This window comes from Phragmites australis, chromosome 22 (genome assembly GCF_958298935.1).
Source record: "Phragmites australis chromosome 22, lpPhrAust1.1, whole genome shotgun sequence".
Taxonomy (NCBI): domain Eukaryota; kingdom Viridiplantae; phylum Streptophyta; class Magnoliopsida; order Poales; family Poaceae; genus Phragmites; species Phragmites australis.
Genome location: NC_084942.1, coordinates 1353604 through 1367953, shown reverse-complemented (window position 1 = coordinate 1367953; position 14350 = coordinate 1353604). Strand labels below are relative to the sequence as shown.

The following is a 14350-nucleotide window of genomic DNA, read 5'->3' as shown; positions in this document are numbered from 1 at the left end:
CATGTTTAGTCTAGCACACCTCCTAAATTTTAGTTGTCTGAAATCGACGACAGGTGCTCAGGCGACAAGTTAGGGAAGAGGGGTTTTTGGGTTTGGGAGGATTTCATGGATTCTGTGCTTAGAAGAAGCTCTAGGGGAGGCAGGCCGGCCCGATAGTGGAGGCGGGTGAAGGGCTGTGAGGCGACGGGGGCGTCACTGGCTGCGGGCAGCGGAGGATGACCAGTGGGTTAGGGTGGACGGGGGAGTGCGAAAATGGATAGGTTAGCGCGGTGGGGGTGGCAGGCGCGGATCCGACGACAGGAATGTTGTTGGAGATGGATGGAAGTGGGCGGGAGGCGGGGGAGCGAGCCGGCGTCGGGAGGAAGAAGAAGGTAGCGATTTTGTCAGGAGGAAGAAGAAAGAGGCTAGCTGTTGGATGAAAATCGTGTGGCTGTACTTGTCGACCGAGAAAATCATCGTTTTCAGGCACTTGAGATATAGCATCTGCCTTAGTCTAGGTTTGCCTTTTAAATCACAATGAAAAAACAGAAAACGCTAATCTATCTTTTGCAGCACAAAAGTGTCCGCTAATCTATCTTTTGCAGCACAAAAGTGTCCGTGTGTTCCATCTTCTAGTCATCATCTTACTCGAGCTCGATAGGATCAAGTGTGTGTTAGCGTGAGTGGCATGCAGGATAGTAGCTGACACATTCTCTTCCTTGACCCAATCCAACCGGATTGGACTGGATCCAAATCCTCTTTGAAGTCAAAGAGAAACAGTAATCTATGAGAAGATGAGCAGTCAACCGGCAACCACGAAAACTGCAGCAAGATACTGTAGCAACATTACTGTTTATAGTCAACTGTAGTGTTAAATCATATCCATCTATCTAAAATCCAACACCTCACAGTCGAGTGAAGTCAGATGATGATCACGTTCCGAACTGGATACAAGAGAAGGCAACAGAACAGAAAACCTCTGATTCTCCATGCATACTCCCATTTCACGTGACGCGACAGTTCAAAGGCAGCTCTTGCTTCCTTTCCGCTCCCAGAGACCAGAGTAGAGTCCCAGGTGAGGTGAGCCGACCTGGGTCCGTATCCTAGGACCGATCAATTTCTGTAAGCCACTGCAGCCTCCTCAAATCTCTGTAGCACTGAATAGTGTTAGCAGATGTGATTTCTTGATTGTTTCGAAAGAAGAAAAAAAATGTGATTTCATGTTAATGGAGCTAGGTCTTCCCCTCGAGGGCTAAAAGCACAAAGCGCACCAAATGCAAATGGTAGAGGATGCAGCCATCCCATAACATGAGATCCAGATCACAGCAAAGAAACCCCTCTGGGGTCCCTTCCCCGAATGGGTTTAGCACGTCCAACAACTCACTCCCGACTCCTCATCGTCATTCCCCAAAAACCAATCCAGCTTTTTTGCAAGTCCAAGACTGAGCTGATGAGCAGCAACAGGTCCAGTAGGCACTACACCACTAGCAGTACCTCCTACAAGAGAACAAGAGACAACTGGGCACGGCTTCTGCTCCTGCTTCTGCCCTGCTGTGAGAGAAGGACTGCTCATTGCTCCTGGGACTAATACCGGGCCCTGCGACAAGAAAAGATATGGAGTGCAGAGCAGAAAAAAGTGTTGTGGGAGTAGTAGGAGAGACCCATCCCTCATCATGCAAAGCAAATGGCAGAGGCAACAAGCTGCTACCCTTCTCTCTCAACCTCATATCCACTCCATAATGAGTAAGGAGCATGAGGATAACCCAGGTACTGCATATGACATGAGGTGGGAGTTGAAGAGGATGTTTTCCTGCAAGATTGGCTGATAACCCAGTTTGGAAAGCTTGGTGCTGAACTGCATATCCATCCCCTGATATTTTCTGGAGAATAATAGGAACACTTTCCTATTATGTATGTACCTGTATCTTCAGGTAGTACCTGAACAATAATGCAATACTATCACTGAATACGTCAAACTACAAGGATCTACATACACTCACTAACATGAGTAACTCACTAACAAAGCATCGGATATTTTTACCGTGTGATCGAGGGCTCTGTAATGAGCAGAATTGCAGCCGCGGAAGCAATAAGGATTGGGAAACACGACAGCATGAAAAATGAACTTATTGGCAAGATTACTGAAGGCAATCAACAACTGAACAAAGCTACCATGAAACTAAGCCGACATTAGCAACTATCACTGTGGAGAATTCTAGCAATTAGTGATCAGAATGTTTTCCTTTTTCATATCTCAGGATCGACCAAATAGAGCAGCTAAAGAGGCAAAAGAACTAGGCAAGAACCTCTAAGTAAGATCTACTGATGCTTTGGCTCTGCAATTTTGCTCTCAACTTCAACGGCCTGAGGTCTGAATTGGGCGCCAAGCAGATGCAGTGAGCAGGCAGAGATCCTTCCATCCGAGCTTCAGAGCACCGTTCTCCTCAACCAGTGTGTACCCGTCGGAGGGGAACATGCCGAGCAGCAGCGAGGCCTGCGCCGCCGCACTGCCAGCGAGCGACGCCGCACGGAACCCCGACTGCGCAAGCTTCTCGCGCCAGCTCCCAAACTTGACGTCGCCGGTGCGTGCCGGCCCGCCCACGGCCAGCACATTGCTGATCTCCCTCGACAGCAGCTGCTGCTCCACGACATGCCGCTCCGCGCTGTCCTCGCCGTAGCTCGCATCCAGCGAGTCGAACAGCGCAGAGTAGTAGTGGATGGCGTCGACGAAACGCGCCAGGAAGGAGCCTGAGTGGCTGAGGTCCTGCTCCACCATTGTCACCACCTTAGGTGCCAACCTGATTAATCCCGAGGTCCACAAAGACAACATCAGTACAGACAAGACTCAACCAGCAACAATTAGCATTTTAATGATGCATCAAGTCAAGGACATCTCAATTGTTTTCTTGGTTCCCCAAGTACATGTGACAGATATGTACGTAGCAGTCCACTAGAGAAAATCTTATAAGCTTAGCTTCGTGATCTATTACGAAATGACGATTAGTTAGTTGTAGATGACAGTAATTTCATTTTAGTAATCATCATTTCTGGCATGTGGAACTAGAAAGTGGGAGCCTTTTGGCATGAAAAGTTGGTCATGATGACAAGAACTTTCAGCTCGCTCATAGTGATCCACTAACCAAATGCAGTCGAGATCTTTTTTGGTTCTCGGATCACCAAAGACCGTGGAAGGGAAGAGATCATCTCAAAAGCAATACAAAGATGCAACCTTTTTAGCTTAGAAAGTTGGTCATGATGACAAACTTTTAGAGCTCCAAAACCCAATTTTTTACTGCTAAACTAATGAACTATAGCTGTACTTGATGTACGACGATTGATGCCTGACGGGCATATCACAATGTCACATTGGTTAACTAAGGTGTTGGCTGAAAAGTAGCCATGATGATAGCAAGCAGCAAGATTTGACATGGAAGCGAGCTCATTGAAAATGGAGTACCTTTGGATGAGCCACAGCGTGTTGGAGTCGGAGCCGGTGACGTCGTAGAGCGAGTGGTGCAGCCAGTGGACGGCGACGGCCTCGCGCCGCGTCACGGCCAGCTTCTCCGGGTCGACATTCCCGGCCTTCTCCGCCACGGCGCAGAACTCAAACGGCAGCCCCAGCGTGTCGGCGAAGTCGGAGAGCCGCTTCCCCGTGGCCTCGAGCGCCTCCATAGACGTGCCCAGCCCGGTGAGCTTGACCCTGGGTGGGCCACCAGGGCGCGAGGCGAGGATGTGGAAGAGGCCCGGCCACTGCAGCCCCTGCATGATGTCGAGGTCGATGATGTGGACGCGCTCCTCCCGCTCGAACGCCTCCTGGATGGCCTGGTTCGCCGTGAAGTGCGAGAACTTGACGAAGGGGCTGATCCCGTTGAACACCTGGAACGCCGCGGCGACGCGGCCGTGGACGCGCACCGCGGCGGGGGACGCGGGAGGCAGCGGCGCGTACAGGCCGAGGCAGGAGCTGAGGAGGCGCGCGGACATGGCCTCGGCGAAGTAGGCGGCGACGCGCTGCGTGGAGGTGCCAAACGGCGTGGCGAGCTCCGCGATCTCCAGCAGCGTCTGGTGCGCGTCGTCGAGGTTGTCCGCGTTCACCGACTCGGCGCACTGCAGCAGCAGCGTCAGCAGGTGTAGACCCTCCTCGTCACGCTGCTTCCGCCGCTGCTCTTCTTTCCTCTCCTTCGCGGCCGCAGCAGCCGCGGCCGCGGCTGCCGCGGCAGTCTCCTCCGCGGTGGGGACCTTCGGCGACTGCGGCGGCGGGTTCGGCTCCTCTTGACACGGCGGTTCGTGGCGGCGCTTGTCTGGAAGCGGGGGAGGGGGAGGGAGCGCCGCGACAGTTGGGGCGGCGGGCGCGGTGTTGTGGAGGAGAGCAGGCGGAGGTGGTGGAGCGGGGTCGGCGGTGAGGAGAGAGCGGAGGCGGAGCTCGAGGAGGGAGGCGAGGCCGGGATTGCAGGGGTGGATAATCTCGCGGACGTTGTGGATAAGCTGCGTGATGGACACCGCTGCGCCGCTGCTCCCAATGATGTCCCGAATGATGCCGTCTACCCACGCCGTCGTCGACGCCGCCACCTCGCCCGCCTGCGCGGGGGGCGCGGTGACGTCCATCTCCGCGTGCTGCTGGAACGCGGGGAGCTGGGTGGGCAGCGCCGGGAGCTGCGCGCTGGCGGACGACGGCGGCACCCCAGCGGCAGCGGCGGTGACGTCGGAGAGGTCGCCCGTGACGTGGCGGCGCGGCGGCGGGAGGTCCATGTCGGGGGCGGGGCGCTTGCGGACCATGGCGGCGGCGGGTTCTTGGTGGTGGTCTAGCTGTTGCAGGTAGTGGAGGAGGAGGTGGTCTTGGGAGGGGACCGGTGGCAATAAGGAATGGGAGGAGGAGGAGGTGATGGCATGAGAATGAGAATATGAGGGAGAGGCGTTGGCGGCGGAGGACGACGAGGGGAAGAGGAGGGAGGAGGAGCCCATCTAGAAACGCCAAGGGGTACCGGCCGCGCGCATGGCGATCGACAGTGCAGCGCGGGAGGAGCAGCTGGGACAGTGCAGCTGGGATTTATGGGGAGAGGCATGGTAGTAACAGTAAGTATAGTATTTGCTTGTCTTGGAGCATCTCCAGGAGGGTGGCTATCCCTATCCGGCTCGGTAGAGGCAAATTTAGGCATCGAGCACAAAACGTAGCTCTAGCAGAGCAGCCATACGCTCACCATACAGCTCCTACGGCTCGCCAAGTTTAGCGGCCCACTGTAGCCTCGCCATCCGCCCCTAGAATAGTTCCTGTCCTGTGCGCAGTTCTCACGTATAGCCGCCTCTGTTCCCACGCGCAGCGGCCACCGTTCCCACACACCTCCCCTGCTAAGCCTGCTAAGCCGGTGTTCGAGACCAATACTGACCGAGGATCTGGTGCGTTCAAAGTTACACGACGAAGCGGGTGCTCGTGCCCGACGTTCATCTCCGCCTCTCCGGCAACTTCTCGCCACTACTGTTTGCTTCTTTGGCTTCCTTGCCTCCATCGACTTCATCTTTCCATCGACTTCATCTTCCTCTGCCGGCACGTAAGCTTTCGTTTCCTCCACATGTAGCAGCTTCAGTTTGACGAAATTAATGCTTTGTTGGCTGGTGAGCTATTGTTGTTCAGTGTGCTCGTCAAGTGTTCGATCAAATTCCATAGGAACTGGGAACTAGTTGCGTGTTTTTTGGTTGAAGCCCTAGAACGGTGCCTGAGTTGATAGAAGCTACATGCAGTGTTTGGTTCATAAGTTGCCTGGGGTTGCACTCACCATTGGTTAGAGGCGTGGTGAGATTACCTCTAGATGAAAATTCAGATGCAACAAGTATTTGGCTGATACTTGAAGCATTTCACAAGTATGAGGAGTATTCAAACAACTGTGTTTATGTGGTAACGGCTCTTACAACACGTGTGCCTGTCTGGACTCCGATTATCATGCCTGTGGTAGGATGGTAACTACGGTTACACCAGGGCAGCATCTTCGGACTAGTCCGTTCTGTGGTCGATTGGAACAGACCGATTCAGAGATGCTAGTCCAGTATAATCACAGTTACCATCCCGTCACAAGCATAGTAACCGGAGTTCGAACAGGCACACATATTGTAAGAGCAGTTACCACACAAGCACACGTATTATAAATTCCTTTACCACCTGTCCACATGCATTGTGTCGATACAATATTCAGTTGTTTCTTTTTTGCTTTCTACAATGGTAGGAATAGAGTGCTCTTATTTTATACAATGGAACACAAATTGCTTCCCTACTAACTAAACAAGCTAAAAAAATTGGTTAAATCAGTGCAAAATTGACATTTAATTTGTGTTGAATTTGCTAGGGAATATGGATAACTATGATAGTCTTTTGACTGATGGAGACAATGGCAATACTTGAGATGGAAATTTAGATTAGCCTGTAGTTAAGGAGCAAGAAGAACCAATTCAAATACCTTCTCCCTCCATGAGACCAAACAGCAAAAGATCAAAAAAAACAATTGTAAGGAGGAAAATAAAATATTGGTGTCAGCATGGCTACATATAAGTATGGATGGAGCCTTAGGGATCCAACAATCTCGCTCTATTTATTGGAAGAGAATTCATTTTTACTTCCACAAGCACAAGAACTTCGAGTCAGATTGTAATCCAACTTCCCTCCAGAACCGTTGGTCTGATATTTAAAAAGCTATTAACAAGTTTGCTTCTCGTGTTGATGAGATTAAGTGGAGAAAGCAAAGCGGAGTTACAGAAAGAGACAAGGTTAGTTAACATGTTGCTTCTTTCAATTACTTCTAAACTTCATATGTTATGTGCAAGTGTAATAGCACATATTCACTATTTATTTATTCAGATTGTTGAAGCATGTACCGTTAATAGCTTGAGACCTGGTAGCAACTCAGAAAGTAATCCCTTGAGAAGACCAAGTGGTAAGAAGGAGGCCAAAGAGAGATTACGACAAGGTAAAAGTTGCTTGGGCATAGAAGATAACATGTACATGGAAGCATTTGATAGTTTCTGGGCAAAAAAGGTGGAAATGGAGAAAGTGAAAGAACTCAAGAAAGAGGAGCACTATGAATAAGCACATGCGCAAGAACAAGAGAGAATTGCATTAGAACAAAAAATGATTGCAATTGAGGCCAAACAGCTTGAAGTTAAGAATAAAGAGTTGGAGTTTAAGATATGGTTGGAAGAGGAGAGAATTATGGGGATAGACACTAGTGTCATGACTGGGCCACAACAAGAATATTACATGAGCTTGCAAAATGAGATTATTGCTAGATGACGCAATCGCTCGGGTTGAGCTACTTCATATATTGTCTCAACTATAATTTTACTATGCTGTACTATATATACGTTGTGGGAACCATGAACTTGTGAGAACCATTATGTTGTATGAACAATTAACTTGTGTTACCTGGTATGTTTTATGAACCAACATGTTTGATGGACCATAGATGAACTATTGAAATTATTGACAACTCTAAGTTACATGGGGATCATATGTGTTATGGACCATAGATGAATCATTGAAATGTTGCGTACATTGCGAAAACATAAGATACATGAATCAGATACATTATTACAACTACAACTTACTCTCCTCCATAATGTAGTCACAGGTACTCAACTAGATAATCTTGAAGCTGAGACTGAACATCTTGGGATCTAATGGATCTAAGATTTTGAATGAATTGTTCCAGTTTAGGCGTAGACTCATGAGACTATATCACTTCTTCTCCCATTCAATAGTATTGGAAGTCATCATCTTCTTCCATCTCATCTTCAACTATCATGTTATGCATGATGACACAAGCTGTCATAATGTCACCGTTTCTTGATCCCAAAATAAAGCGGGTCCTTAGACAATGGCAAAACACGCTTGTAGAACTCCAAAGGCTCGTTCGACGTCCTTCCTAGCAGCTTCTTGAGCTTGGTTGAAATGCTTTTTCTTGTTCCCTTAAGGAGATGATATTGACTTTACAAATGTGGCCCATGCAGGATAAATGTCATATGCAATGTAATATCACATTGTATAGTTGTGCATGTTAATAGTATAATTTACTTATGGAACTTGCCCTTCGGCTAGCTTTGTAAAAAGTAAGGAACGATCAAGGACATTGATATCATGTGAGACCCTAGTAAACCAAAGAAAACATGCTAGATCCAAAGATCTCGTGAAGCAACAGCTTCAAAAATAATTGTTAGCTCGTGCACATAGTCAGCATACATATCTTGCTATGCTGAAGGGCAGTTCTTCCACTTTTAGTACATGCAATCTTATAGTACCTAGCATTTCAGGAAAACCTCTTCGCTCTCCAATTGCAAGTAATTTAGATGTATCATTCTCATTTGGAGATCTAAGGTACTCATCTCCGAAGACTTCAATAATAGCTTTGACAAACCTTTTAAGACTCTATATAGCAATACTTTCTCTAATACGAACCTATTGATTCATAGCATCCACTGGTACTCCATAAGTTACTTGAAAAAATGCTACAGTAATCTTCTGCAAAGGAGATAACCCAAGTTGTCCAACAACATTTCTTTTCTACCCAAAATAGGGGGCGTGTGCTTCTACGGCTTGTACAATACGCAAAAACAGAGGTCGCAACACTCTAAACCTGTGGGGAAAAGAAGAATGAGCGCATGAGGATCAACAAACAAGGCGAATAAAACTAAATGGATAGAGTCCAAACCTGCGTCGAAAGATAGTTTGGTTGTAAGTCGGATTATAAAAAAAATAGTCTTAGTACGGTCTTTCATGCCCTCTAATTCTATCGTGATTAAGTTCCTGCCGTCCAGGCACAGAACCTCTATAGCATCGAGCATTATTGAGCTAGTATTATCAGCGAGCTAGGTGTGTGACAACCAGAATGGCTTTATCGTCATCATCTAACGACGACGAATCCAATACATATTGCATAGCTAATCCGCGATGACTCATTTTTTATTTGATGCTGGTGGAGCATCCGGAGAGGAAGAGCAAGAATGATGTGGTAGAGTTAGACTAGATGGTTGTGTATATATATAGCCGTTGCAAAGAAAATAGTATTTGAAATATAGCCGTTGCAAGAAATAGCCGTTGTAAAAAAATAGCTGCTCGAAAAAACTAGCCGTTGGAATACAGTCATTGCAAAAAAATAGCCATTTGAAAAAACTAGTCGTTACGAATAAAGTATAGGTAAATGGGATATAGAAAGTAAGATTTGGCTAGTCTGCTAGAGTGTAAAAAATACAGATAAAATCTTTTAGAGTGATAGTCAAATAAAAATATAAAGGATAAAATTTAACTAGTCTGCTAAAGATACTCTAAGCTTGAGCTCTGTGTTAACCTCTCTGGTTTTTTTCTTTATATTTTCACTTTGGTCGTTACTAGCACGGCGCGATTTAACAGTCTATTGTTGGCATTGTTGGCCTACCACAGGTACTCACAAGGGGTTACGCATGCTTTGGTATGTGTGGACTTGATCTCAACCGTCCATTTCTAATGTTGTTAGAACTACTATACATGTATACCTTCTCCGTCCATTTCTGAAAGTGTCTGATCTCCAATTAAATGAGTTGAAAGTATGTACTAATCTCCAAGTGAAGCTTTGATGAATCTTGAGTTAATGGTGTCCAACCTACAATGTAATTGTGCTCGATCACAACTCCAAATGTCTTTCAATCACAACTCCAAATGGTGTCCACTCTTCAATCGAAAGTGTGTTGAACATCGAGATGAAGGTACTTCCAAATCTCGAATTAAAACTGTTAATCTCTTATCCAACTGAATGTGTGGAAAATTTACAGGAGAAGGTGATTGAATTCTCAACTCTCTGTTTTACTCGTTGCATATATGTCCCCATATCTGTAACTGTAACTTTAACCTGATCGAGGAATAATTGTGTAATTAAGTGAATTGGAGTTGCATGGAAAGTACATTAGTAGTTTCCAATCTAACCTAGCAACTGTATGTAGTACAACATTTTGCATAGTTACTTGGTGAATTTTCTTTTACTTCGTCTACCTTTTCCCCACTAGGTAATTTCACCACTGCTTGATTGGACGTTTTGACTAACGTTCTCTTACAGAATCTAGCGATGGTGATCTCTCTCAGCCTTGGAAGGAATCCTACTCCAACTTTGCACGTAGAGACACTTGTGTAACCAGAGCCCGAAATGTTTATGTCTACGGGTCTTTTAGCAAGTCTTGTGTTGCTCTTTGTCCATGGATTCGTCATCCTCCCCCTTTGTATTTTGACCGCGGCATGGCATGGTTGAATCATCGACTCACCTCTGAGCTCGCGTCGTGACATCCTAATCGCCCATCCTATATCGATCCCTGTGTATCCCAGTGATATTTCTTTTGACTTACTCTATAGTGGAGTATCAAATTTTACTTTTGACATTACTATCAACTTGTACCCTCTCGAAGTCGTCTCGAAGGAGCAACTCGGCTCCTACCCAACCACCTTCACCACCCCACCATCCTCAACCACCGTAGTTACCACGGCGGTGGTGCCAAGTGGCGTCCAGTTGTGGTCCCTCTCTCTCCATCTCTCTTCCGCATCCTCCTTCCTTCCTCGTGGTGTGGCTACTCCTGATCAGATCTACATCGGCGCTATGCAACGGTGCATCCTTCACGCCTGGACAGTTGGGGCAGCACCTCCACATCTCTCTATCAAGAGCGTGGAGACGCCCAACCTTGCCCTTGCTCATGGAGGTGGCCCCCGTCACCCTCTCATGGTGGGGTGTGGACCTAGTCGACAGGTGCCTAGATCCGATGGACTTAAGTTCAGATCCGGTCAGGTGCGATCGGATCTAGTTGGTCTTCACAACGGTATCCTGCAATGGCATCGCGCGTGGACATTGCAATTAGCTAGTGGCTGTGGTGGTAGCGCTACTCCTCACAGTCGGTCATATTCTCCTTGTGGACATGCCTCATCCTGACACTTGGTGTCGCATCGACTCCCCCCCTTGCCGAATCTATCTCTCCCCCCTAGATCTGGCCCATGGGAAGCTTGTGGCTTTGTGGTGGCTGCGTGGCTGGTGCGTTTGCGAGGGTCAACAACTATTTCGTTTGAGCAACTGGTGGGGTGCGGGGGCACTAGGTGCAAATCTTACCTGGATTTTTTTTCGATGCCAGCGATCGTGATGCCCTCGAGCTTCACTCCCCTTCTTGGATACATCGTCATGGTGGCTCCACCCCACCATGGGGATTCTCCGGGTGTAAACTCAGTTCCAACTCTTTGGACGAGGAACAATGGTGTTTTCGATGTTGTGTCCTTTTTGAAGGTGTCATCTTGGAGATCTTTCCTCACATTGGGACACCAGCTAGGGTCTTTGCGTTGGTGAATTCGGCTGCGATGTTGCCCATATCAAGTCTAGTTTAGCTAGGTAGTTGGGTAGGCGCTGTAGATATTGTTTAGCATTGCTTTGGGCCTAGTTTAGCTAGGTTATTTCCCGTAGTGCTTGTGGTTTTAGCTTGACTTTCTTCTAATAAATCAAGTGATGTATAATTTGGTCATTTTTTTAGAAATAGTGGCAGGAGCATGGGGTGGGATTAGCAAGGTGGTCCCTTTTAAGTTGGTCTCTCTCTACCTCCACTAGTAAGGTGAGATTAAAAGATACATTTTTACCTTTATATGGTTGGACCTTTGAGATTTATTTGAAATTACACAAATATAATAGGTCAAGCCTATATATTCTAATAGTCTCGATCGGATATTTGTGTGGCTTTGATTTGTAAAGCTTCTTTAGAAACAAAAGTGTAGGCCTACCATGGGATGTTGCTGCGTGGGGTGGGGACTTGAACATACATGTATCACTATATGAAAAAGCTCATTAGTGATGGGTGATAACCATCATTAGTGATAAGAGTTAGAGGAGAAAGAAATGAGCAGATATTAGAGAATCTCTAGCAACAATTCAAATTTTAAATCAATAAGATATTAGAGAATCTTTAACAGAACCGAAGAAAATCGCCAGAAGTTGGCACCAAGGTCACGCTCTGTAATTGCTGGACGCGTAATAGCTGGCCAGCTCTAATAATAGAGATGTGTCATCAGTGATAAACCATAACAGTATGTCACTTATGACTTGTCATCAGTGATAGGTCCTAACATGATCTGTCACTTATGATTACCTAGTAAAATCCGTTACTAATGACAGGTTATAAGTGACAGGTCGTAACATGATTCGACATTAATAACTAGTTTAAGGAGACCCATCACTAATGTGTCATACATTAGTGACGAATGTAGTTACGACCTGCTATTAATGTCATTAGTGACGGTTAACTTTATAACCCGTCACTAATGACTGTTATCAATGCTGTTTCATGGTTTCATCCTTATCCGAAACTATACTAGTCTGATTAGCGCGCCTACGCCGCACCTATTTTTTATTTTTCTATATGGAGCACGACAAAAGAAGGCTAAAAAAAATTAGGTTCACAAATTTTGTATATTTCAATATTTATTTATGAAATTATTAATGTTAAACACATTTAATTAATTATAGAGAAAATAATAGTACTTTTATGCATGCACATAGTTTTAACATGTAGGTGAAATTAATACTAACCTAAAAAAATTTGTTTCATATTTTTTGAGTTTTAGATATTTTTCTTTGCATTTTAGATTTTTTCAGGTAATTTATTAATATAACTAATATTCATTTTGACATTTTCTAGAATTTCCAAAAAAGAAAATTACATATGTATATATACATATGTATATACGTATGCATGCATACATATACTTATACATACATATATACATACATATACATACCTATGCGTATATATATACGTATGTATACATATACATGCATATACATATCCAGCTCACTGCTACAGTAGCAGATGTGAGCTTGAAATTTTTTTCACTGTTAGTAGGTAGTATTGATAAGTGATGGGTTGTAGGAGAACTCATCACTAATTTTGTATTTTTTTCCTTTCATAATAATTACTGAGGACCATCATTAATTTTATATCATTTTTATCTGGTTTTTATATGTACATGGTGATGCTTAGATCATGACCAAGGGTTTCCCTTCGTAGCCTAGATTTTCGTCGTGAAGGAATTTCTGTTCACTTCAGCGCTCCAACGGTTTTCATTCATGGTTCCTGTTACGAAAGGGTTTTCAAGATCATTCTTTTTAAAATGGGATTTTCTCTCTTCTCCCTTCGTGATTCTTCTCGAAAGAAAGTAGTTAGAAGTGAGAGAAAATAAAAAAATATGAAGAATCGGAGAGAAAGAAACGAAAGAAATATAGTTGCAGATGTTTACAGTTTGTTCCGTGGTAGCACGCGAACACATCGATCTGTCCTATCGGCACATGCATGTACGTATGTGGACCATCTCCACTTTGCACCTGCTCTCGACCGCCGTGTACCACTCAGCCGAGTAGCTGAAATGCTATAGATCTGTACGAGTCTGGCCGGCTTTTGAGTTTTGACGCTAGGAGTTGAAGTGTATTCTACAGTTTCTAGAGAATAGAGAGTCTGGCCGGCTTTTGAGTTTTGACGCTGGGAGTTGAAGTGTATTCTACAGTTTCTAGAGACTAGAGAGTCTACTCTACCTCCATGGGAGTAGTAGTAATGGGGTAGCAGTACACTTACCATGGGAACTGGGATTTGCCAAAAAAAAAAAAAAGTTGGTGCTTTGAGGATTGGACCCCGGCTGTCCAGCGCTGTCTTCACTTGCATGTGTGGCCTCGTTTTTGTTTTCCAAGAGAAAAGGGTCTCGCCTTTTCTGGTTCCTTTTCATCCCTCGTTCTTGTTTTCATTGCATGCGTTCTCTGTATTGGCGGTCTTACTAGTGTGCAGTTATTGGTGATAGGTTGAATTTAGATTTATCATTAATATATGTTTAAAAAATATAAAAATATTCAGGTTAGGTTCAAATTCAAAATACATCATGACTAACAGATAATCATGACTAACAGATAGTGTCGTGTGACTTAAAATACATATTATCTCTCATAATCACCATGCAATGAATCTTGGTCAGTTATCCTGATTCTGTATGGATCTTCAGCAATCACTGCCATCAGTGATGAAGCTAGAGCGAAATGTACAGCCCACGAGATTGGACCGAGTGGGTGCAAGAGTTTGAGTTGAGGGGTACGTTAAAGGTAAAATTCTAATGTTTAGCTGTGATTTCTGTTTTTTTTCATGGGCGATCCACACCCTCTTCCTTCCAAGTAGCTTCGCCTATGACTGCCATCGGCACATTCATAAATGTTAGCCAGCTCTTCAGCAGTCACCGCCAACTATGTCTTACCTTCATGAGGCTTGAAAATTTCGTCATGAGTTAGAGTACGCATGAATCGTGGCACATTCAGAAAAGTGGTCTACATATAAGATCAGCAAGGTCAAGCATTATCCTCACCAA

General features: G+C 45.4%; 1 protein-coding gene and 1 long non-coding RNA gene across 2 annotated transcripts; one reads left to right on the top strand and one right to left on the bottom strand.

Annotated features, from left to right (window-relative positions):
- Positions 1-1374: 1374 nt before the first annotated feature.
- On the bottom strand, positions 1375-5145 carry LOC133905223 (protein SCARECROW-like). Its single transcript, XM_062346958.1, has 3 exons — positions 3437-5145; positions 2021-2777; positions 1375-1917 (listed from the first exon to the last, which is right to left on the bottom strand). The coding sequence occupies exons 1-2, from the start codon at positions 4936-4938 to the stop codon at positions 2336-2338; spliced, it is 1944 nt and encodes a 647-aa protein (XP_062202942.1). The 5' UTR covers positions 4939-5145; the 3' UTR covers positions 1375-1917; positions 2021-2335.
- Positions 5146-6140: 995 nt separating this feature from the next.
- On the top strand, positions 6141-7383 carry LOC133905342 (uncharacterized). The gene is made up of 2 exons (XR_009907602.1): positions 6141-6729; positions 6821-7383. It is a non-coding gene; the product is annotated as an uncharacterized LOC133905342 (long non-coding RNA).
- Positions 7384-14350: the final 6967 nt, after the last annotated feature.

Excerpts from the sequence above, each read along its gene's own strand:
- LOC133905223 (XM_062346958.1), bottom strand. The coding sequence starts at position 4,938 with ATGGGCTCCTCCTCCCTCCTCTTCCCCTCGTCGTCCTCCGCCGCCAAC. Across the intron at positions 2,778-3,436 it reads ACGCTGTGGCTCATCCAAAG|GTTGGCACCTAAGGTGGTGA; the intron begins GTACTCCATTTT and ends GGGATTAATCAG.